This window comes from Gymnogyps californianus, chromosome 5, assembly GCF_018139145.2.
Source record: "Gymnogyps californianus isolate 813 chromosome 5, ASM1813914v2, whole genome shotgun sequence".
In the NCBI taxonomy this organism is placed as follows: Eukaryota; Metazoa; Chordata; class Aves; order Accipitriformes; family Cathartidae; genus Gymnogyps; species Gymnogyps californianus.
The window spans coordinates 12,300,673-12,325,951 of record NC_059475.1 but is presented as its reverse complement, the minus strand read 5'-3'; the positions used below and the strand labels follow the sequence as shown (position 1 = coordinate 12,325,951).

The 25,279-nt window shown below is 39.2% G+C and overlaps 1 protein-coding gene across 2 annotated transcripts in view; it reads left to right on the top strand.

The window, feature by feature from the left end:
• The first annotated feature begins 3,409 nt into the window (after positions 1–3,409).
• The window catches only part of AMPD3 (adenosine monophosphate deaminase 3), a 34,027-nt gene continuing 12,157 nt past the window's right edge, over positions 3,410–25,279 (top strand). Inside the window, exons 1-6 of one of the 2 annotated variants that reach the window (XM_050897613.1) lie at positions 3,410–3,467; positions 6,927–7,152; positions 9,675–9,870; positions 10,340–10,505; positions 12,835–13,054; positions 15,574–15,703. In XM_050897613.1, the coding sequence (XP_050753570.1) occupies positions 6,932–7,152; positions 9,675–9,870; positions 10,340–10,505; positions 12,835–13,054; positions 15,574–15,703 (933 nt within the window). In that variant the 5' untranslated portion in view covers positions 3,410–3,467; positions 6,927–6,931. Of the gene's footprint in view, positions 3,468–3,928; positions 4,028–6,926; positions 7,153–9,674; positions 9,871–10,339; positions 10,506–12,834; positions 13,055–15,573; positions 15,704–25,279 lie in introns of those variants that run through there. The other variant, XM_050897612.1, reaches the window with a different exon arrangement.

The following is a 25,279-nucleotide window of genomic DNA, read 5'->3' as shown; positions in this document are numbered from 1 at the left end:
ATCAGAAAAGTGAGTACTAGGTCTAATACTGCTTGGATGCCACTAATGGGTACATTATAGATTGAAATATTTCATTTGATCCATTAGTTGTTTTGTTGTTATCAATATCACAGTCAGTAATATGAATCTGTTTAAAAAAATTAATTCAAAATCCATAAGCTTTTAAGGCACTGTTCAAATGAAAGCAGTACGTTGTAAGAACAAACAATTTCAAGTGAGAATGAGAGACCATCTCCTAATTTTGATGAATATGCATTCCAGCTTTAATCATCTCCCAGACAAGATCTGTCTGTTTCTAAAAATAAGTATTAATAATACAGACGTATATTTAGGGTTTTCTTTATTTTATTCCATTCCTCAGTAGATGTTGACATGCAACCAAATCTTTAGAACTTTTATTGCATTTCCTTTTGTTAAACTAGACTGACTGCAAAAGAGCAGTCCAAATACCATGTACACTGGAATAATCATGAGTTTACTACCGTCTCCAAAAGAATAATCTCTAAAGTAGTGCTTAAAGCAAGTTGAAGGCATAATAGAAATAGAGAATTTAAAAAATAATATAAAGAAACGTCATCAGTTGTAACTTTGTGGTAAAAGGAAGGGAATAACTTTTTCTTGTATAATAAGATTAAAAAGATAAGAAGAAATACATTTTTACACAGTGCAAAATTTACCTGAGAGAACTACTGCTTGCTACACAAAAGAAGTTAACCAAAACCCAGATGGCTTCAGAAAGTACTGACATTTTACAATAGGAATCAGAACATTTAAAATAACTCTGGAGACACTTGCACTACTTTCAACATGGTGTATAAAAGTATAATCTGCCCACATACTGGACTGGCATAAAGACTCCTTCATGGGCCAGATGGCAAGTGTTTAACAAGGTGTTGACTGACATCACTGGGGTATTCTAAGTCTGGATGCAAAGTTTAGTGCTTTATGTTTTGCAGGTGCTCATGGAAGTGTACAACATCATCTACTGTTGAAAACATGCTATTTCATTGTTGTCAGCTTAGTGTTACTTCCATTTCTCAAAGATACATGTGAACTGTTCATTATGAGAGCAGAGACGGGACATGAAACTGGACCCACTAGTCAAATATATGTTCTGAACAGTTCGTAAAATAACTGTTCATAGCAATTGCTTCTGCAAAATGTGAGAGGACTTGAAGTATTTTCTTGTTAATTTACTACCATTACCCTATTCTTACAATCCATCCTGACGTTATTACAGATCTTGCAATAGTATTTTCCTAATGCTTCAATTACTATAGATGCATTTACTAAGTTATGATCTCAGTTTGCCTTTAAAGGTTTCCAACTTGTTACAGAAGGAAAGGTCATTTAAATGGTCATGGTCACCTAGAACAAGTGTCCTATGTCCTTATGGATTTGTACTTCAGTGCTCATAGAAGGTTTTTCTTTGTTAAGGCATTTTTAAGGTCTCCCTTCTGTGTGAATTCTCTGGCCCTCATAAAACGTGAACTCACACTGCAACATTTTCTTCACTTGGGGCATACAGAGCTGCCTGTTTCCATGAAAGAAAACTGTAGAAACTCAGTTATCTTTGAGACCGTTATTTTTTCATTATGGTTGGTAGAGCGCCAGCAATAGCACAAGAGGGAACTCTTCCAGGGTCTTGCGTCCCATAGTTAGACGAGAGATTAAATCAAGTGTGGAGACAAGACCCATTTGCCAAGCTGAGAAGATGAATCCAAGAAGCCATGGGATACCTGAGTCCAGCAGGCAGGGCACAATTACGATTACAGGGCCACTAAGGAGCCCAAACTGCCAGGCAAACTCTGTGATGGGAAGCAGGCAAGTTTGGGCAAGTTCAGGCAGGTGGTTGGGAGAAGGACATGGGGAACAGGAGAAAGGAAGCAGGACTAACAGATCAGCAATCAACGGATGTACTGAATGGCCAGCAGCAACAGGTGTCCTTTACTCATATATCATGTGGGCTGGGCAACTATGAGTCAGACTTACAGACACTTACAGTACGTCGTTTCCTGGGTGGCAGATGGCTTGTCTGGGTGTAGCCTGGCAGCAGCTGATGAAGACATTCAGAGTTACTGTGGGAGAAACATGCGCATGCAGCATAAGCCTTTTTTCCAAGCTACGAAACAATGTCTATTTTTTTTAGTAGTATTATTACTTTAAAATCAATTATTTTTTTATGATTTTGGATGGCTGACTCATTTTCAAATGCTTTGGATTGGTACATGTCTCATACAACAGCTGTGGCCATAGTCCTTAGCTTTTTCAGGAGCACGTGAAGGTGATCATGTTGATACTAGTATAAGAGTCAAAGTATCTGGTCGTCTTTGCAACTCAGACTTCGCAAACTTTTGCAACTCCTCTTTGCAACTCAAACTTTGTATGGTTACCTACTTTCTTTTCACTTCCATTTCTTCACCAGCTGTGTGAAGTAAAGGAATTTCTTAAGTCAAAACCCCCTGAGGTTTATGAATGGAGCATTTCTTCATTTACCAATTTGGGAGGACATAGCGGTGACAGCACACTTGCAACAGAACAACCAGGTGATCTCTCACATGTTTTGGGAGATCTACCTTTACCCTGCTCATCTTTTTACACAAAGGACCTTGTTCGTCAGTCGCTACATTCCCAGTGCTTCCCTCCACTGTAAAGATACTTTTATATTTAAATGTCTTCAGATTAGACTCCAAGTATTGTAACCCAAACTTACCATAAACGTCCCTAAATCTTTCAGCTTCAGGGCACGGAATCTCTCAAAATAAGGTCAAATTATTTTACATTATCCTCATTCCTGCTGAGTCATGCGTGGTTTGACCTTCAGTTATTTGTCTTGGGCTCTTTACCCGGTAAGTTTGTTTTTGTTTTTTTTTTTAAATATATATGAGCACCTGAAGCATGTCGCTACACTGAAGGACGGACTTTGTTGAAAACACTTCTGATAGGGATACATCGTCAGCAAACTTACTTATCGGGTGTCATCTTCGCACCAGCCTCACGACGTTCTGGTCTCGAACCAAAGTTCTCTACATTAAAGCGCTTTTTGAGGAGGAGTTTTGAAATAAGCGCTTGCGAAGGCAACACTCACGGGGCGCCCCGCGCCGGCCACCCTGCAGCTGAGGCGAGGTCAGGCGGGCTGAGGTCGGCCGGGGCCGGGCCAGTCCGGGGCGGCGCGCCCCGGGTAGCTCCCTCCCACGCCGGCGAGGAGACATGTGACAGCGCGACTTCTGTCTTGAAGCTTCCGAAGGGGAAAGGGCCGCCGCGGCGCGGGGGAGGAAGGCTTTCCTCGGATCCTCCGGCTCCCACTGAGGCCACGGCCCCGGGGAGGAGGCGCCGTCCCTGCCCCCGCCATTCCCGTCGCCGCAGGTGCAGCCGCGGGACCAGCGGCACCGGGCAGTGCCCGAAACGGCTGCCTCCTCCTGAGAGAAACAACCCGCTCCGCCCCGAGCGGGACTCTCCTCAGAGAGGTATGGACACGGCGCGCGCCCCTCCTCGCCCCGCCTAGTGCGACCGTTAACGGCCCCCCGCGCGAGGGCTGGGCTGGGCTGGGCGGGGCGGGGTAGCCCCCCCTCGCCCCGCTGGATCCGCGGGGCAGGGAGGCGGGGGTCGCCCCTGTAGCTGGCGCTTTGCCCGGCAGGAGGCTGCACCCCGTGCCCGCCGCCCCGCGCCTCAGCACCCTCCTTCTGCCTGCCTCCGGCCCCACCTGCTGCGGAGCCGCCCCGGTCCGCGATGCTGCCGCCCAGGAGGCAGCTGGCCGCCGCGGCGGGGCCGGGGGCGCGGCAAGCGGGCTCCTCCGCCTGGGGGCCGCGGCGACCATAAAGGGCCGGGGAAGAGGCGGCGCGGCACTGCAGTACCGGGGCGGCCGGCCGGCGGGTGAATGCGGCAGAGGGGAGCGGCGGCATCTGGCGGGAGCAGCTCCTCCCTCCGCCGCCTCCGCCGGCAGCTTCTGACAGAGTCTTTCCAGCCGGCGGGAGCGCCGGTGGCGGGGCCCGGCCCAGCCCCAGCATGGCTTTCCCCGGGGCGCTAGGTAAGTCCCGAGGCAGGAGGCAGCGCCGTGCTGGGCTGGCCTGGAGTGGTGGTGACCTTGGCCGCCGCCCCGGCGGGGACGGACCCTGGGCGGCCGTGTTCGGGGCTCCTGCGGCGGGAGCGCCCGCGGGCCAGGCCCCGCGCCCGGCCCTGCCCCACCTGCTCGCGGCGGCAGGATGCAGCTCCGAGCGCTGCCAGCTGACCATCCGTGGGGGTTTGGAGGCGGCGGCGGTTGTTGTTTTCATGGCGTGTGCTCATTGCATACTCAAGCCCATTAAATTCCTGATCAATAATTGCTTTTTAAATAATCATTCCATCATATTTTTTTATGCAGCATGTTTCAAGAGAAATAGCTTGCTTTTCTTCCACAAAGGTGCAGAACTAAAGAGTAACCAATACGGCCTTTCTGTGAGAGAGAGATACTTAGGAAGAGAGCATTTGCTGGTTGCTGGATGGCATTCATACCCCCTCCCCATCACATTAAGATGTCTAGTTGTCGCTCGCTCAGTCGCTCACCTTGGGTAAAGGACAGCGCTTCTATAGAAAGATACTGGATACAAGATCCTCATCCCTCTTCCAGTTTGGGATGGCACAGTTTGCATGAGTATTGCGTGAGGTGCCTCACGACTATTTTAGGTTTATTAAACTCATTTCAGTGACGTAAGCTAGCAGTGATGTGGGTGAACCTACCTTTCAAAGTGTTTTGTGCCTTAGTCTCTCATTTGCTTGAGTGGAGAATGTGAGATCAGGTTCTGTAAGAAAGAAAAAACACCTTTGGTCTCAGTAGAGGATCGTACTTGTATCTACACATTCTGACTCTTCACTATCTTACTGTGATGATTTAAAATACAGTATGGTTTCTCATGCAATGTATTTCCTGCTGCATTTCTGTTTCTGATCACAAGTCTCTAAGAAAAAGTTCATTGATGCTCAGCCAATGATAAACATACAACTAATTGATCTTTTCCTGTCCTAGTCAGCTAGTACTGAAAATATTTTAAATGCTGATTTAGCAGCAGAAAAAATATTATTATTCCACATTTTACTATTATTGCTAGCACTCTTGCTGTAGTCAAGTAAGTATAAATACTGTTCTTGCCTGGCTGAAGTGGCCCAAAAGGCCCTTGTTGCTGGCAACTGTGTGTGGCAGTTACTGTTGCTGACAACTGTGCTCATTGAGGTCAGTGGAAAGACTCCCATGACTTAATTGAGGTTTGAAATTGAGAAACCGAATCTAAGTTTGGATGCTTCTAAGACATCGTAGTGCATTGTCATCGAATCATTCAGCTAAACGTGTATGTATTTTTATATTTCTTATGTAGTTATACTTAATTTTATGAAGACAATACTAATTGCAAAACAAATACTCTCCAGGCAGAAAAACTCCATAGTCAGATCCACAGTTCTTTAAAACCACTGACGTTTTCCACTGGGCTGTCAATTGGTTCTTACAAAATAAGAATACAAAATAATGTAGATGATGACTAAATTGCCATGTTATGGTGCAATGTATCTCTCGTCATGTTTTCATACTATATTTGCTTTTAGAATAAAAGCAAAAGTGTTCTCAAAGCAACTGTGGAAACAGGTGGACATTAATTAGAATCTTTTAGGGTGAAAACAACAGGATCACATATCAAAAGGATCACATATCAACATGTGAAACTTGCAGCATGCCTACAGAAATACTGTAATGGGGGGCCCTGATAAGTTATGCCTGGAGTGATTAAAAACTGCCATGTTCCATGCTGACTTTCAGTATACATCGTTATTTAAATGAATACCATCTTATAAAATATGTTTGCATTTTTGTAACCAAAAAGGATTCTGAAATGCGACTTTTGGACCTAGACTTCACATTCTGGCAGTGCTTGGATCCATTTGTTGTGACATGTTCATTGCTATTTTTAACTTATGTAATAAGAATTTAATCTTATTTGTTACAAACTCCATCATACTGAAGGCATTTAAAAAGCTTTATAGTACGTAATAAATAATGCTGGTCAGTAGCTTACAAGCACTGTATTTTTTTCCCCTCCAGAATGCTACAAGATACGTCAAAATTCATATTTTGGATTGTATGAGAATGAAATATAAATAAAGCCATGAAACTACAGAAGAAACACTAAAGATGGTATTTTCAGTAGTGCTGCTGTAACAAAATAGAAATATTTTGTGATGAAAGGCTACTTAAATAAAAATTTAAAATACAAAACATATTTTTTAGAAAAATTATATTTAAATGCCAAGCAAAAATTAAAATCCATATCCTGTCTGCTTCCCACATACAATTCAAAAGCAGGATATGAACTACTGAAAACAAATTAAAAAAAAAAAAGTCACTGAGTTAACTACACCATATTTGCTCCTGTTGTGCAACCATTTTACTTCACAGCAGCTCCACGACTTTCTTATTTGTGGAAAGGATGGGGTGAGGTAGATATGTGCAACCTTCTTTTCTAACTTGTTTGTGGCTCTAAAATTGGTTTGAAGTCACTGAGCAGGGAAGAAGGCAGGCGACTGAGTGAATGTGATTTCCAAGTTCAGTGCAAGTACATACAGCTAAGTATACATTATATCACAAGTTATAGTCTATCCGATTATGCAAGTAAGTAGAATCTACTGGCAAATCTGTACATACATATCTTAGGAATTTTCATGAGTATACCAAGAAGTTCCCGATTCACAAATTGGCATGGCTCCACAAGTAAAGATGCTCAGTGGATACCTGTGGTTCTTGTGTACTGCATACTAGTTTAAATTCTGCATAGCTGTTCTACTTTATTCTGCTTTTGCTTTAAGCTTTTAATTTTGATAGGTGTACCATGAAGAAAACCCAATCTCTTACATATCTTTATTCTTCTTATAGTTATAACTTTGTCAACTCTCTTCCTTATTAGCCGAGATGCCCAGACAGTTTCCAAAGCTGAACATCTCTGAGGTTGATGAGCAGGTGCGACTTCTAGCAGAGAAGGTGTTTGCTAAAGTTCTCCGAGAAGAAGACAGCAAAGATGCCTTGTCACTATTCACCGTGCCTGAAGACTGCCCTATTGGGCAGAAAGAGGCCAAGGAAAGGGAACTGCAGAAGGAACTGGCAGAACAACAGTCTGTGGAAACAGCTAAAAGGTTTGTTCGGTGGTTGCTTTCTTAGTGGAAAATAGTTTTTTAAATGAGTTTGAGTTAATATTGAAATACCTGGCAAATAACATTCTGCCTCTTGTTACTTCATGAGCAAGGTCTACAGCAGGTACCAAGGGCACCTGTGCGATGTCCTTCCGTGCTATGCAGAAGGTGTGGGGATGGGCCCTAGGGAGCTTGGATTGGTGACGTTTTCTCAGCTTCATTTCCAGCAATAGCATAGATATTGCTTATGCAAGTTTAACAAACAGCATAGCTGGGTAGAAGTGAACACAACCCTAAGACTCTTTAATGTAAAAAGAGTCAGAAAAAGAAACACTTCCCCCCCCTTTATTCTAGTTTCATTCAGAGAAATGGAAAATTTTAACACAGAGAAAATGACAGTGGTATGATAATTCTTTTAGTCTCTGTAAAAACAGATGAAAGCAAAGACTTGACATTTAACATCAAGGGAGAAGGTGAAAAGTGGTATTGGCATAATGAGGTTATTCGTAGGTTTCCTTAACTCACAGAGAGAAAATCTAACCACTATCAGCCATAAAAGCGCACATCTTGAGTTTTCTCAAAGAAAAAAAAAAGTACAGTCCACCTTTGGTTTACCCATGAATCTAATGAAGCCAAACTTGATTTGGTCTATGATTTTCTTCTGTGAGAGAGGTAGCCTTACCCTGATGTCAGATACCCTGTTCCAGTATCTTAACTTCAGTGGACTGGCTAGACTGTTTCCTGGAGTCACACGAGCTCAGCAGCAGTCTGACACCAAATGGCTTGGATGTGTACAGACTCTTCAAAAAGCAGGCAAACAAGGAAGCCTTTGAAAGTGATAGCTAAACATGTGTACCCGGTTAGCTGCAGACAATCAATTGGGCAACGCTTGGCATCACATTTATGGAACAGAAGGGAGAAGAGTCAATTTAGTTAAATTAAGGTATGACACACTGATGATACAGGCTGAGACTTTTGGTTTTGAATTGTGCAAGTGGGTTTCCGAGTTGGCATGTTCGTAGACATAAAAAAGCACAGAAGGGAAAACTAGATGTTTTCATTCAAACAACTATTTGGTACGTCTTTCCTCCTGAACTAATAAGTTTCACTTTTAATTTGGGAAATTGTCTTATAGAAATATGCTCTGTCAAACTGTACCTCAAGTTTTGTACAAGTTTAACTGTGGGAAGTGGGATATTATATGTATGTTGTTTACATGTGGGAACAGAACAAGTATTCATCCCTGTCCTACAGGACTGAAGTGTACTTCAAGGACAGTTATACGAGTAAAACTTCTGTTGTTTTCAGTTGCAGTTGATCCAACACTGCCTTTCAAGAATTTCATACTGATTTCAACCATGGCTACAAGTACTTAAGAGAGGATGGAATTTGGTCATAGGGTATTAATTGTACCAGCACTGCATGTTCTTATTCTTCAGAATGTCACAGAAGTAATATGCAACTTCTGGAGAGTATTCCAGTATTCCTTTTTCTTTGTTAGTGGTTCTTACTAACATTTTAAGGGTTTGGCATCTAGTTTATAAAATGAGGGAGTATTTCCACAGTGCGAAAGAAAGTGATATCACAGGTAGTTTATAACATTATATTTATTTATTATATGAATGTTTAAAATACATTTAAATACATTTAAATTAAGTAAGGAAAATTAATTAAATCTTTAGAGATATTCCCAAACTTCACTTGAGGTATTACAATGACTTCACTGAAAAATACAGCATTCTTTTTTAGCTGGTTTGTCTAAGGTATGCATCTATCACAGTTTTGCTGAGAAAGGGCAAAAGTTTTAAATCTATGGGGGTTAGTCATTTAGTGCCCTGAGGGGAGGAATGGGCTTGGGTATCAAAGCCATGCTATGTTATTACTCTGATAACCAACACTAGCCTTTTGCTCAAGTCTTATCAAATGCTGCCTAAGGAATAACATGTGCTCATCCTTTTTCTTACAAGTTTAACTGAATGACTACATAAGAAATTTTGATGCATAGTCTTGTCTGACAACTAGACGAGTTTTTAAATCCTGCATGCTTTGGGAAGAATGAAAAGTTTGTGTAATAGCATGATAACTTATAACAACTTACCATACATAACATTCACTTGTTTCTGTTTGATACTTTGTGAACTCTGATGTTACCAGTCTCTAAGAATCAACTCCTACTAAAGTAAGCACAGTGATCGCATTTTCCTTCTGTACAGTGACTTGCTGAAACTGAATTTGTAAGAAGTGAAACAAAACAAACCTTAGGGCATCTTACAGTGATTGTAATAAATTATGGCATATTGTATTCGTGTGGAGGGTAAGTGCAATTGTGTGTAGCATATATCGTGTAAAATGTCAATAGAAAAAAAGCTAAAAGCACAAATATTTTGTGACTATTTTTCATGTGCTATGAGAGATTTCATTTGTAAAATTTCTTAGGGGGTGATTTCTTTGCTGTAATCAGTTTTCCAGTATATTTAATGTTTTATACCATGGCTTATTTTATGCTTTATACCATGAATTTGTAGGAAGAAAAGTTTCAAGATGATTCGATCCCAGTCTTTGTCATTACAAATTCCATCTCAGGAGTGGAAAGCACCATCGGCCAATCCTGTTCTGTCTCCTGCAACGCCAGTTCTTCCAAGTGCTTTTCTGCCAGTCCAAGTGCCATATGATGTACCAGAGTTTCAGAGAGTTTCAATTAGTGGGGACTACTGTGCAGGGGTAAGAAACCATTTTTTTTCCCCTTTCTGTATCTAGCGGGGGGGGAAATCCCAAACCACAAGCAGCTAATGTATATAAAGTGTGAAATGCCAGTATATGATGGCTCTCTGCAACAAACTGTAAATTGCTTTGTGAACACATTGATTTGTAAAACAGTGAAAGTCAAGGTCAGGTTGTTTTATACTTTTTATCATAAAAAATAAATCGAATAGATAAAAACATAATCAGACATTAAATGAATGGGTAATATATGGTAGGAGAAAAAAAATTGTGTGTTTGTGTTTTGCACATTGTATTTGGACTCTGCTTCTGTCACTGGCTTCCTGAGACCTTGGGTAAGATTCTTACGGTCAAGCCACATACGCTTACATTTCTGGAAATTCAGTCTCCTTGTTACCGGCGTGGATTCAGTTTGTTGCTAAAATGGCTGTTTTATTTTTGTCAGTATTTATCGAGGCTTTCCTTTCAGGTTACAGTTGATGATTATGAACAAGCTGCCAAGAGCCTGGTGAAAGCTCTTCTCATTCGAGAAAAGTATTCACGTCTTGCCTACCATCGCTTCCCAAGAACAACATCTCAGTATTTGTGTAGCATGCAAGATGAAAAATGGAAAGTTGAAGATGAAGTGTATCCAGGTGAATAGCCTTGTTCTTCTTTTTAAAATATAGAATTAAACCCATGCACTGCTGCAGTAAAGGTAAGTTGGATTTTTGTGATGATCTCTTCTGAGTGTCTTTGCCTCTGTAACTTACTCTGTTAGTAAGTGGTGGAGAATCACTGATGGACCTAAGTTATAAATCCTGTGTCTAACCTGAAACTTTGAAGCTGTCAAAAGCTAAAAAACCCGTACTAGACGCTCATTGATTATTATTTTTTTTTTTCAGCAAATGAGATGGTAAGTAGTACACTTGTGTTCCTCCAGGAAAAAGATATATGGATATGGTTTAAAGTGAAACGTCATTCCGCCTGATCTTGGCATGCTGAAATAAAAGGGATTATGACCTCATCTACATCGTAAATTGAAGCACGATACAGACATGCCAGTTAGCAAGCCCTGAGTCAGTAATTTCACAGGCATGATACGCTTACCAGGTCAAGACTGGAAGCTGTACAGTCATATTTGTTGGGCATTCTGCGTGGGTTAATAAAGTCTGATCTCTCAACAAGGCTTATTAGGTTGAACATATTCCCCACTATGTATGTCACAAATGATGTTTGTCACTTAGGTGGGTTGTATCTTGAAAGCTTTGCTTCTGCATTAAACTGTTTGCACTGCTAGTTTTTGGATTAGCCTGTGAGGAGCAACTTTTGGTCTGTCCAGATGTGCCACTGTAGATGTGTCCATATTGTTGGCAATGTATTCTCAGCCATAAAGTGACATTTTAAATCAATTACCCTCTAGCTCACTGGTTGAAAGAGGGTGAATTAACATGTTTTTAAGCGTTTCTTATACAGAAAAAGTGTGAAGAGGACAGTATACTGAATATTGAAGACAGGAAAGATATTTTGGAACAGCTGCCAGGGAGATCTTTCCAAGCTATTATTAGGTTAATAACTTTTTTACAGTTAAGATTTTAGATTTAGGACATAAACAATAAAATCTCATTACACAATGTCTTAATTAGCACAAGTTTGAGCTGGATAGTCATAAATATTAGAGATAAGAATGGTATCAGTTTATAACATACATTCAGGTGCTCTAGGTGAATGAAAGGACTGGTTAATTACTTTTCTGTCTTGGCTTAACTGAACAGGTAAAAGAAGAAATCTCAGTGATAAGACTGAGCCCAAGAATGTAGTTGACATAAATGTAGTTGAGACACTTATTTTATGCTAGTTGCATTAGTAAGGTATTGTAAAAGAAGCAATGAACATTCACTAGCATGAGTGATAATGTTTGAGTGTTCACATAAGCTGAATCTCCCAGAAGTATGTGTGTTTACCTGATTATCAGAGAAAAAAAAAAAAGTAATTTTGTGAAGAGATTACAAAACTGTACTGAACAAATCCCAACCGTGCTTCTGGTACTTTCTGATTTCAGTCATGATCAGAAGGCCAAGGGGAAAACTAGAGTTGTGTTGTACTATCTCTGGCTTCTGCACTTGTTGGTTCTGTTCAAAAGCAATTAATTATAAAAATAAGGTGTTTTATTAAAAAAAAAACCCAAACCCCAAAAAACCAAAACACAAACAAAAAACCCCACAAATGAAAAAACCCCAATCAAAACACAACAAAACCAACCAACCAAACCAACCCCCAAAAAACCTACAAACCAACCACTGCCTTGGTCAGAGTGAGAAGCACTGAGTCTTAAATTATTTCCTGCTCTACCATGAGTGAAGTATATTCACTGATGGTTGAGAGAAAGAGGATACAGTCCTAGTATGTATGCACTAGTCTAGCTCATTGGATTGTGGGAAGGGTAGAGGTGAAGAAGTAAGGCACAGCCTGTTCTTTTCTGACTGATGTTTCAATATGAGAACAGCTGCGTTACTGTGTGCTTAAATACAAACTTCCAAAATTACTACAGTGAGTCAGAAGGTGAAAAGAAAATAATGAAGGTGGGTATGAAGTCAACAACTGTTTCATTGTTCAAAAATCTAAACTGTACTTTCAACCATCCTAATTTAAATATTTCTGGAAACTTATTTTGAAACTTGTGCCATCATACATTACTAAAGAATAGTATTAAATCTATTTAGACATTGGTTCAGAGAACTCTAATAATGTATAATATTTGAATTAAGGTAGGTACTTAGCTTAGAGAGGGACTGCAGTTAAAGCCTGTCAGAATAAAGCTGTGTTGTAACAACAGATCTTCTATAGTAACCGAAAACGTGATTTTAATTGAAGTATTAAGATCTGTTAGAAATGAAGCATTATAGAAGCAGAAAGTCCTTTTTGTAATTATTTTGCCTTTTGTGTGAATTATTTCTCCTAAATGTAATGTAAATTTATTTCCAGATTTCCATTCACCACCAGAAGAAAATGAAGATCCTTACAATCTTGATGATGCTCCAGACAATTTGGATTATGTTATCAAGATAAAAGGTGGCATTCCCTTTGTTTATGATAACAAAGAAATGATGGAACTAAATGAGCCTCGGAGTCTGCCATATCCTGACCTGGAGACCTATACCCTTGACCTGAGCCACGTTCTTGCTCTAATTGCAGATGGTCCAACGTATGTTTCTCTTTCTTTCTTCTCTGCCCCTTCAGGCTGTTGGTTACCTTTAGTTAATACTTCCCGCTTTTGTGATATTAATTTCTCAACGTACTCATTCTATAGTAACGTTTTGTTTTGCCCTTCTCAAGCATTAATGCATCACGGAAAGACTTAAAAGGAAAAAAAACCCGCACATACAGCTATATTTCATTTCTTGAGCTTCTTTGCATCAACAACGGCAAAATGAGAAGCAGTTAACAGAAAAGCAAGAAATTGGCCAAATGTTCCCATTCAAGTCAAATCTGACCTAAACTTCCTGAGGCATGGGAACTGAAACTTGAACCTCACCTTTTTTATTTTGTTTTGGCCTATGCTGAATTTGAGGTTTTTGAACAGTTGTCTGGAATTCCTTCATATCTGTTCTACTCTTGCTGCATGAAGAGAAACCCTGCATATGTAAAGCATATAGAACAGCTCAGCAAAATAAATATTCAGTTTGATTTGTTCCAGATGTGAATTAACTGCTCATGTGCTGCAAAACTGATCCACGCATGCACAGTCGAAATAAGTCTGAAATTTCCCAGAACCATCAAACTCCTGGTAAATCTCTAAAAACCAGAAATATAACAACTCTAGTACAGTCACTGCCACACTCACGACAAAGTAATGTCCTTGCTCAGTGCATAACGAAAACATGCATCCAGTTTTTAAGTTTACTTCCCAGCTGAGGACTGGAAACATCAAGGTTTCTCATGGCCTCAAGACCAGGAAAGGAAAAGAATCCACCCTAGGATGGAACAAAGCAGGAACCTGGACTGTTCTTCCGAACTATTTGCCCTGCCTTTGAGAGATCATCACTTACAATGTGACAAGTTAGTCACACCTGATGCATTCTTTCTGCTTTGAGTGTGCGTCTTGACACCTGCAGCGTAATCTGTCTGCCTTGCGCATTCATAGTGGCAAAGCAGATGGGCTGAACAGAACGGTCCCATTCCCTCAGCACTTTTTCAAGAGCAAAAGCCTGTGCTTCCACCCGCATTATCAGCACTCCTGCTCCAAATCAAAGCTAGCTCGAGTATGCTTGTTTACAGTATGCAGTGGGTAAATGCATTTCCAGTTTCAGTGTGTTATATTCTAAGAAACAGATATTGAGAAGATTAAAGGACAAGGAGGAAAAACTTGAAACAAAAATCATACTGAAGACCCTTCTTTTTGCAGCTTTTGTTAACAGTCTTTATCAGGAAGCCATAATTAAGAAGGGCCTTGGTAGGACACGTTAGAACACTCAGCACCTTTGTGAATGTAGGAGCAATCATCTGCTTCTTTCACTTCTTCAGATTAAGCTTTTTGCAGGCTGATTCACACTCCCTGATAAATACACACAAACCAAAAGGAAAAAGTCTTTTCAGTAATCCTGTTGCATAAGCTCTTCATACGGTATTGTTTCCCTGTTTGCAGCAAGTGCTTTCCTGTCATGTCTATCACACATGGGGCTGCTTGGAGATCAAGAACCCATTGTTCTTTAATCTTTGCTGTTCTTAAACTGGTGAAATTTCACCCCTACTCCTCAGTGTTCTGGTCTCTTGAATAATAGTATAACCTAACAAAGAGTTCCTACAGCAGGCAAATGGGTCTTGATCAGTATCAGATACAGTGAGACTGTGTTTGAATTGGCCTTTCAAATCCCTAATGGGATTTGTGTCCCATTGAGGAGAGATTGTCAACAATAAAGCAGAAAAAAGAAGCCTATTACATTAATAGTGCTACAAAAGTACTGTAGATTCAATAAGAATTGACAGATGGTGAAGAGAAACACCATGTCATTGGTTAAAAATAGAATGAGAAACATAACAGAAGATGAAAGTGAAGACAGAGGAGTAGGCAAGCAGGAACAAAAAAGCATGATTTTTCTAAGAAGAGCACAAGAAATTATTTGGGGAAAAAAGTATTTCTACACAATATGTGTTTTTTAAGCCATAAAAATTGAAAGTATATTGGGTCTTATCTTGGGTTCTTATATTCACATTGAAAAAGCAAATAAATAATTTGGGGAAATTTTAAAAAAATTATTTCCATAGTGAGCAAGTCTGGATTATAGGTTGTTTCTTATACATGAGGTGATCTGCTCTATTGGAGGTATAGTTTCAGAGTAGTAGCAGTTGACGTGGCATTTTATTATAGGTTTTATGATCTCTCTGGTCATCATTACTAAAAGAACTGCAGTTTATGCGCAGATACAGTGATAACAATACTTGAGCAACTTAAAGGACATAACACGGTTATGTAGAGTTCTGTTTGAGGTTTCATTAATAATGTTGGTCTGAAATCATATTGGATATTGACTTATATATTTGTTAACCAGTAGGATAAGAAGAATGAATTTGTCTTGGTCTTCATACATAATATTACTTACAAAATACATACATGATAATATATACAAAAATATTTGTTTTTACTGTGAAAACTTTCAAGTTCTTTCTGAACTTGAAATACAAATAGTTTTAAGTTACAGTTAATTTCTGTGTTTTCTTTTACAGAAAAACATATTGTCATCGGAGGCTTAACTTTTTAGAATCTAAATTTAGTTTACATGAGATGTTAAATGAAATGTCGGAATTTAAAGAACTAAAGAGTAATCCCCATCGAGACTTTTATAATGTGAGAAAGGTAAGTGTGAAAAGGATTAAAGGCATGACGTTGATTTTAGTAGGAGTTCCAGCAATTTTGCTTTTCTTGTGTGAGGTGTAGATGATATGCATGAAGTGGTGTGTGCATACCACTCAACTGAATTACATTATTTTAAGAATATTAAAATTTTTCTACATGGGAACACTCCAGGAGAATTAACTTGAATGTAAGTCGGTTAAATGGATTATGCTAAATTAATCTGTTTACTTATTCAGAATCAAAGGGGATTAATTGTATGTATGCTTTAAAGGAGTGAAACAGAGTTAATCAAATGAATCTCACTTGGATTATGAATAAAAATATCTACATGGAGGTTTAATTCATTTTAGTTAATTCACTTAAAGACAGTCAAGTGCATTTTCCTGCTTTCATGTAGGTAAGTCATACTAGACTGTAGTAGAAACAGCTGTATAGATTTTGGATAAGAATTTCACTTCATATTGAAAATAGGTGTTTAAATATGTGTCAAAAGAAAAAAGACCTCCCACAGAAACTGAACTGACGGTTCATACTGCCATCAGTATCTGGTAAAAAATGTCTGTGAAATACTAAGTAAAAAGATTATTTGAGTTATATGCTTAGCTGCCTCTGAGATACACTGGGATGTAATTAGGAGATAGGTGGGGGAATCAAGGAGCTGATTTCATTTCCTGACATATTCACACACAAGGGAGCTGCATTCTCTTCAAAGCATGGAAGCAACAGTATTACGCTGCTTCGTTTGCTTCCCTTTGCTGAAGTTAAGAGGAAGTTACTGGAGAGATAATGCTTCAGTTTGATAGGTGAGATTTCTTCACAAAGCAGTAATTGTTGCTGGTGTTTTTAACCACTTCAGGTCCATTTTGCGTTGTTTCTATATGCAACTGGAAGAGGTAGTCCTTATTTTGTAACTTCAGGGTTTAGATCAATACTTTAATCCTTCTTGTTACATTTTGGTTAGTGCTAGTACATCAAAAAGGTCTTTTGGCTTTTCCCTATAGTGTCCAGTGTGCTGGCTACTGAATGTTTGCTACTGTTGTGGTAATAAACTGTCAAATACAAAATCTGCAAAACAAAAGTGTTTGAATGTACCCCTGTCTATCACAAGGCTAGAAGCAGATGCGTTGTTAGGTAAATTCAAATGAATTTCCCATTTTTAACTGTTAAGCGTATGGATGGGAGGATCTATTAGCTAATTCACTCAAGCACGACTCAAGTGGCAGGGACTCGACTCCTAACTTGACAGTTTTCTTGCATAACCCTGGACAAGATATTTACTCCATGCCACATTCAGATAAAACACTTCACTAGCTGACAGAGACATTAATAATAAAACACATGGTGACTGAGAGGTGTGAAGGACAGGTGTGGATCAGGTAACTGCCTAGACAATCAGTTTAATTACTGAGAAGCTGTAATTAACAGGATTGTACTTGATAAGTTCAGCTTTTGATTTAAAAACAAATGTTCAATGTCTCTGGGCATATCTTAATTATTTTCTAAGTATCTACTATTAAATAAGCCAATCTACAAATGGATTCATGTTGTTCAGAAGCACAAAATGCGCATCACTTCCCCTCTGGCAATACCCAAATTCAAGAGAGCAGGACCAAGCTTGCTCTTCTCTGGCAGAGATCATTCCTACTGCTAGTTATTGCTTTAAAAATTCTTGCTGCACAGAGTTAATCTTGCTTAAAGTAGTATTTTTATGAAGTAAGCTTACAAGTAGTATTTTTATGAAGCACTCTCTATGGAAAGTAAACTGCATTGTAGATAGAGTTCCTGTAAGCCTCCAAATAATCTTGTTTTCCCTATGTCTTGCTAACCCAGGTAATGTGTGGATCTGTAACTTCCCCGAAGTGCTTTGTCCCTAATAACAGTATCAGCAGTGAAACTTATAATATGAAACAGACACTTCTAGGGCCTATATTTTCAGGATGTCTCTCTGTTAGTCAATCCTAAACAGTGCATACTGCTCATAAGGAAAGCAAGAAATAAGATTCACCTCCCAAAAGAGCTGTTAGTGAAGTTGTATATTACACCTCTCAGACACTAGTGTGAACATCCTGGTACTATCTGTTTGCTTATATAAAAGAGCCAAAGTAACTGATGGGAAATGCCAAAATTAAAACAGTTATGAATGTAGTGGCAAGGTCAATCAGTGAACATGTATTACTGCATTTAGAAAGGTACAGTGGAAGGCTGGCCAGCATTATTTGCTGGCATGACATTCAAAGGTTACTGGGGTTTTTTTGCCTTCTCCCTGCCCCCTTCCACCCTTTTTTCCTGGTGTAATAGGAGTTCTCTTCCAGTGACCTCATCTATTTACCAAATCCCAAGATAAGGCTCCTATTAAATAAGGGAAATGTATGTGTAGATCTTACATATTGGACTTAACCAGAATGCAACCAAAGATATGTTTTGCACTGATCAAGCTGGAACTGGAAAATTGCCCTTCAATAATCAGACAAATATTTCTCTAGACAGACAAGAATCCACAGGTGGTAAGACTGTGGCTGGCTCCACTTGGCTCCCCACAGGAGGTGGACAACTGTCTGTGTAGGAGAATGCTAGCTTTAGAGAAGACTCTTGAGTCTGCGATCAGCAGGGCTCTCCCATGTTTTCCAGCTGATACATAGCAAAGTGCAGTCAAGACAGATTTTCCACATAACTCCTGGGTTGCCTGCATTAAGGATGAAATTAAGTAATAAGAGTTTAGCTCTACAGCACATAAACTCAGAACTGAGTTTTAGCCTTTGTGTACTAGGGTGTCTTGCCTTCCAAAGCAAGTATGTGAGGTTTTTTTGAGCAGGGCTTCCAATAGACGGCTGTGCCCAACAGCCTCAGATAATTCAGAGCCAATAGTTCAGTTTTTTAGCTGAAATACACCTTCAAAGTAAAGGACCTACACCTGAATATTATTTTACTTCTATAAAATATTGCTAATTGTAGGAGGCATTTACTGTGCTTTCTTTGTCTTGGAGCTGTTCTTGTTCTTAGGAACTTTGGTTTGTCTCTATTGTTCTTTCTAGGGGGGAGGTTGTTGCCTTCCCCCCCCCAAAGGTGAAGCCAAGATACTTGTTTACCTAACACGTATTTGTTATCTTTATGATATGTATCTGTGTACTGCATTGGTCCTTCACTGCAAATAGCTTTGATACAGCTTTCTAAAGATGAAAAAATGACAGCCTAAGCCTCCTTCCATATTCTTTCTCTCTTTAGCCATTATTTCAGTGTGTCAGCAAACCAAACCTGAGGATATGTCATAGCAGTGACTTTTACACATCATGTTATTCTGCCTACAGACTCACTAGCTCGGATGCCTAGCCTTGTGTGGCAGCAGAGCTTTGGCTCAGGCCAGGGTAACTGTGCATGGAAGAACGCAGTTTCTAGAGTGGCTAACACAGCCCTGCTGAATTCTGTGTTGCAATAGCTGGTTGCTGCCGTGACATACCGTTTGGTCTAGATCGTTGCTGCTGATTTTTTTTTTTTTTTGAAGTATTGGTTAGACAAAAAGGAAGTAAATTGTAGCTTTTGTTTGTGACCACAGGGTTGAAATACCACGTCTTACTTCTAAGAAAGGAAGTTAGAGTGGGTTTATATACTTCTAAATTCTGTAGATCTCACAAAATACTGAATGAAATTAATAGATGTCTGCTTTTTAAACATGATTAAAAGCCTTGTGAGTGAACAATGAGTCTATACCTTAACTTCCCTGAACTTTGACTCATTCTGAGGTTGCTTCTTTTTTTCTTTTCTCCGTTTTCTTTTTTCTCCGTTTTCTTTTTTCTCCGTTTTCTTTTTTCTCCGTTTTCTTTTTTCTCCGTTTTCTTTTTTCTCCTTTTTTCTTTTTTCTCTTTTTTCCTCCTCTTTTTTCTCCTTTTTTCTTTTTTTCTTTTTTCTCCTTTTTTTCTTTCTCCTGTTTTTCTTTCTCCTGTTTTTTCTCCTTTTTTCTTTTTTCTCCTTTTTTCTCCTTTTTTTTCTTTTTTCTCCTTTTTTCTCCTTTTTCCCCTCCCTTTTTTCTCTTTTCTTTTTTCTTTTTTTGTTTCCTTTGGGTTTTTTCCTTTTTTTTTCTTTGTTTTTTCCTTTGTTTTTTTTTCCTTTTTTCCCCAGTAGGTACTTACTGACTTTGGTGATGAAGTTCAGTTTTATCATATAAACCAAAAGTGATAGTGAATGGGAAGACTTATGGGTTAGCATCAGATTCAAAAGACAGGAATGCCTCTGTGCACCTCTGTTAGCATTACCTGTAATGGTGCCTTACCACTGTTAACTGGCAGTAAAGCTATATTTTGTGCTTTCAAAGCATTGTGCATACTACTTCTCCCCTCCTATCTTGCAGAGATGCTGAGGTAAATTCTTGTGTCTGCCCTCAGTCTTGCGTGACCACAAAACGATCAGGTGGAAAGCCATGAATCATGATAATGCAAAAATTCTGTAGAGACCATAAAGAAAGCTTTTCCTCTGTCCTTTCTTTTAGTAATTAAAAGAACAGAAAAAGAAATTTGTTTCTCTTCACAGCAGTTTATTTCTGTATTTGTGTGAATACAAACATTATAGGGCTTGATTCTGTGCATTTTGCAATGAGTACAGCCAAACAAGAAGCTGGAGACACAGGGATTCGCATCTCCTGTCTCTCCTCATTTCTGGCTTGCTCTGGATTGCAGAAGTATGAATTAGACAAGCTCCTGGGGGGCTCTGCCCAGCTCTAGGGACTATTTCAGCTGCCAGGAGCATTGCTGTGCTACCGTAGGGCAGAGTATTTTGTGTCTGCTGCCTCTCATGCCTATTACAGAGCTGCAAGGAAAGAATCAAGCTTATTGTATAAAGCTGTGTTATCCTATCTGAAAAGCTAATGCAGTATGAATATATTGGTGAGCAGGGAATCTAGCAGTGGGATAAGGAATGATTTCCCTTCAATCCAGCATTGAAGTAAAGGCTGCAGAGGATTCAGTGTCAAGTTCATGAAGCCCATAGCTATTGGCGTAGAACTATTTATGAGTTAAAGTGCATGTGTTTAGAAAATCAGGTAGTTTGCATGTGTGGATACTACTGATCTATGCACTGGAAAAGTTCAGTATCATTAAAAGGGCTGCCCTTGGCATTTGTTTTTGCTGTATGTATCACTTACTGCTCTGAATCTAGAGCATATGCCTAATTCAGTGCAACACTATTTCTGACATGCACAGATAAGCATCCATAAAATAGATCTGAGATGAATGCTTTGTGGAGATTAGAGAGACAGTGGAAGGAAAGAGAAGCAATGCAGGAAGAAGAGGGAGGCAGAGTGGTTTAGGGAAGTTGGTGCTGGTGAGATGTGATTTGGAGGGCAATGGGAACTCCTTCAAGCTGTAAGTTGTACACAGATGTAACCATCTTGACTGAGAAGTGCAAGCACTTTATCCACAAAGCCTGCAGACAGAATGGCATGGGTGGTCAGGTCAGTAAGGAAAGGGCTAGCCTGAACTGAGAAGGTACAGAGGAAGACAGGCTGGCTTCATTACATGGAGAATTGCTGAGTGAAGGGAATTCTACCATCCTTTAATTGCAAGAAAACTGATGTCCACCACTGCTTGAATGAGATGATGGAATTAAAAGCATTAAGGAAACCTTTGTGTTAACAATTGTTTTCATTTGTTAAAAAGGTGAGTTCACTGAAAGCATATTATGTGTTCCAAGATAGGCTTCTGTCACTCATTGTGTTTCTTCTTTTCATTGAAGATTAATGTGACCTTGAGTAAAAGGTTTCCTCCTAGGGGGAGGGGAGAATAAGAACTGCAACAGGAAATTTGGCTAAGGGCATGCAGCCGAGGTTTTTTTCCACTGAGGGGAAATTGGGCTGGAGTGGCATTGTAACAAATTTGGAAATGCAAGCAGAATGTTTGCAAATAGAAGCAAATAGACCTTGTGGGAGGGGCTTGTTACTCATGGGCCAGAAAAGCCTCAGCTTACTTCATTTATTGTATGAAGAACAAAATAATAACAGCGTAAAATGGGACTGGTTTTGTGTTTTTTGGGGGGAGGGAGGAGGCAAAGGGGGCATTTGTCACCCTTATATAAACTCAATCTGTTCAAATTCTTTTAGTAGATACCTTTCATAATACAACAATGAAATCAGTAACAATTTCTTAGCATGATAACATTTCAAATAAAAATAATAATAATAATAATAATAAATCCCTAACCAAATCAGACAATATAAGCTGTGTTTAAGGATTCTGTGTTTAGATGCTTCATTTAGATAGGATTGCACCCTGAGTTGTGAAAATGCACAAAAGCATACACACTAATTAATTACGTGCTAGGGCAGGTCAAAGCTCAAGTCATTAAAACCTTCCAAAAAGTTGCATTGCTTCTAAAAAACAGTGAAGAAAAAGCTGTGTGATACTTTAAGACTTGTTGTTGCTGAAGTTGCTGCTTACCTAAAGGTCAAAATATACTGGGTAGTTAAAAAAGGTAGCCAAAGTAGTGTATATTCTCTAGAAAAAGCATGAAAGAGACTCGAGGAAAGTCTTTTTACTCATGGGAAATAAATATATTTAGGGAGTTGGAGGAGGAAAAAAAAAAAAGGGAAAAATCTTGATTCTCAGAGAATAAGCCTGACATGGTTAGCTCAGCTATAGAGCTATGTGTGATATGCTTGTGGGGACTGGAGAAGATTTCACAGGAGCTTACTGAATTGCAGAGGCACACTTGAGAGAATTATTTCTCAAAGGGAAGCAGAACTTTAAAAGAAATGCAGTTACTACTGTGTCATGTGATCCTTGCATACAAGCAAACAAAAGAAACAAAATGTCTCCTTGCTTTCTGTCCTTGCCCTCCTAACAGTAGTGAATTCGTGTTGATTTAAATAAAGAGGAAGTGGTTTGGTTTGGTTTTTTTCAAGACTCATTAGTTCCAGTAGTTGAGCCACCGCTGGAACTAGTGCATTCTGAAATTAAATAAACTACACTTTTTCAGGTTCCCTACACCTGGTATTCTATGCTTATGACTTGCTTTTCCTGAATGTTTAGAGCTTATAGGGCATCTATTAACTGTTCTTTCACTCTTCCATATAAGTTGACCGAGCCTAGTAGTTTGTAGTATTTCACTGGTCCAGGAAGAGTTTATAGTAACAATATTTGTTTCTAAAACAGAAGGTGTTTATTAACCTGAGTACGCATATATATAATGCACTTGGGTTCAAATGCCTATACAAGTACTCGGAGGAGTGTAGCAATATGTTAAGTGGAGCTGTTTTTACTATTTTAGACACGGCATTGTTTACTGTGCATTAGTAATGTAGTTCCTGTTGTGTACTTTGAGACAGTAATATGTTTCTTGCTTGGTCTTCAGTTGTGCTATTAACATTCACATGGAGATAGATTTACCCTTAGAAGGCTGCAACAACTTCTGTATGTATAAACTGCAAATTAAATAACTACATGCACCAAGTAAAACAGTGGCATTTCTGTGGACTGTATGTCATAGCATAAGCTGAGGTTTACATTGCAGGAGTATGGCAGTTACTTATTCAGGTGCTCCATGATCTGTTTCCTACTGATCCTTAAAAGCATATCGGGATGTGAACTACTTCTGTTGGTAGAATCTGAAAGCTGCAGACATAGACACTATGCAAAGGGGAACTCACTGGTCTCACATTGTACGTGTCCATGTTTGCAGTTTCCTAGACAGAAGAGTCCTGGATGAGCGTCCCTGCAGAGATGTAGGTTCAGTGACTCCTTATAGCTGGTTTATCTGAGAATTCCTTCTAGTGCGACTTCCTGCATACAGGCTACGTGGCTTTTGTCGGGAGTGTGTCCCTGGGAATGCTAGTTACTTGCATTTTAAAAAGCACAGTGCAGTGGATTCAAACTGTTCCAATGTAGTATCTTTAGAAATTTGTATGTAATGTCAGCATCCAACCTTCGGATCTTGTTATGTCATTGCTTCTGAGATTGAAAAGCCCCTTCTCTGCCTCATGGTCTCTTTTGGATGTACAAATACCTGTATACAGTTGATCAAATTAACTCTCAAATTGCACCTTGAAAGCCAAATAAGCTTCATTTTTACAATCACATGGCAGTGTGGGTTTTCCAGCTCCTGTTTCCTTTTGTGACATTTCTTGGGAATGTTGTCAGTATTTGGTTTTTTTAAACCTTTAAATGTAGACAGCAAAACTGGGTGCATTCTGACAGCTGCATTACCAGTGTTATGCAGAAGCAAGATTATTTTTTATTTCTGCTTTGAAGCTCCTTTCTTACTTTGTGTGAGGAGTTAGAGCAGCCCTTTCACTATAGTTTCATTGTGCTCATTATGTGTCAACTGTGAAATCTAATCAGAACAGTGGCTTGTTTTGTTTTGGTTTTAAATTGATAGGAATTTGTTGGTAGAGTAATTTCATTGTTTTGCCTAGGACATGCATTAGGCTGTTTTGTTGTTCAATCAGAATTTCTCAAGGAAATTCAAAGCAAATGGACCCTGGAGCAGCAGCCCTGCTGCTGCACACACTGGATATTGCTGTGCTGTTAGATTCCTTAAGGCCATTATCCTAGCTAAGGCCTATTCTTCCCTTTCAGGTACTTGGTCCTTGGGAACTGCAATTAGTACTACCTGCCTTTTCAAACAAGAAGTAGTTGGGGAATATACCTGGTTTTCCTCTATTCTTTATCGATGTAGTTAAGATAATAAACCCTTGACTGCAAGGAACTGCAAAGGATTCGTTTTACATACCTGCTGGAGGCACCTAAGGAATTACACATACTGAAGGGAAAACTTAAATCAACAAACAAGCCCCCAAATCTCATCAGTTGTTTCTTTGGATTGTGTTCTAATATAGGCTGCTCAAATAGCAGTGCAAGCTTCTGAGCAAAAGAAAACCATACCTGTGGAAACCATTTGGTTGTCAATTTTTTATTTTTAAATGAGACTTCAACAAAAAAATGAAGGAGTACTCTCAGCCCTTCTGTGAAGCTTGCACTTCCCTTAGCGTGTGAAGAGATCTGAAGAAACTGAAAAATCTGTCAGCATTATGAGTTGCTGTATTATAATTAAACTTGGAAAAAATAGTGACAAAATCTCTTATGTGTACATTTTGCAGTTCTAGTGACCTAAGATGTTTCATGTGGTTGAAATACAAAAATCAATTAAGCTTTTGGAAATGGCTGAGAATTCCAGGTCCTTTCGGTCAGAGAGGATGGTTATAACTACAGTCTATAACTAGAAACACATCATCGATTCATGGATGAAATAAAAGGATACTAAAGGATCAGAGTGTCCTTTAAGGAAGTACCAAATTTAATCTGAACCCAGGTTCTGTGATTGGCACTTATACTGTATCTCAGCTTGTTGAAAATTTTCTTATTTAAATAGGAAACTATTAATTGAAGGCTATTTTATTTATAGTTCTGCTTATTGAATAATTCCTCCAAAACCAAAATCTCAGGGTTCTGAAACATTTTGACTTGCTTAGGCACTAATCCATTTGTTACTTAAGGAATATTTTAGAAGGCTTTAGTCATTGTTATATATATATACTTTATATATATACTCATATATATACTTTGCTAATTTAAGTTTCTGTATATGGATGATGAG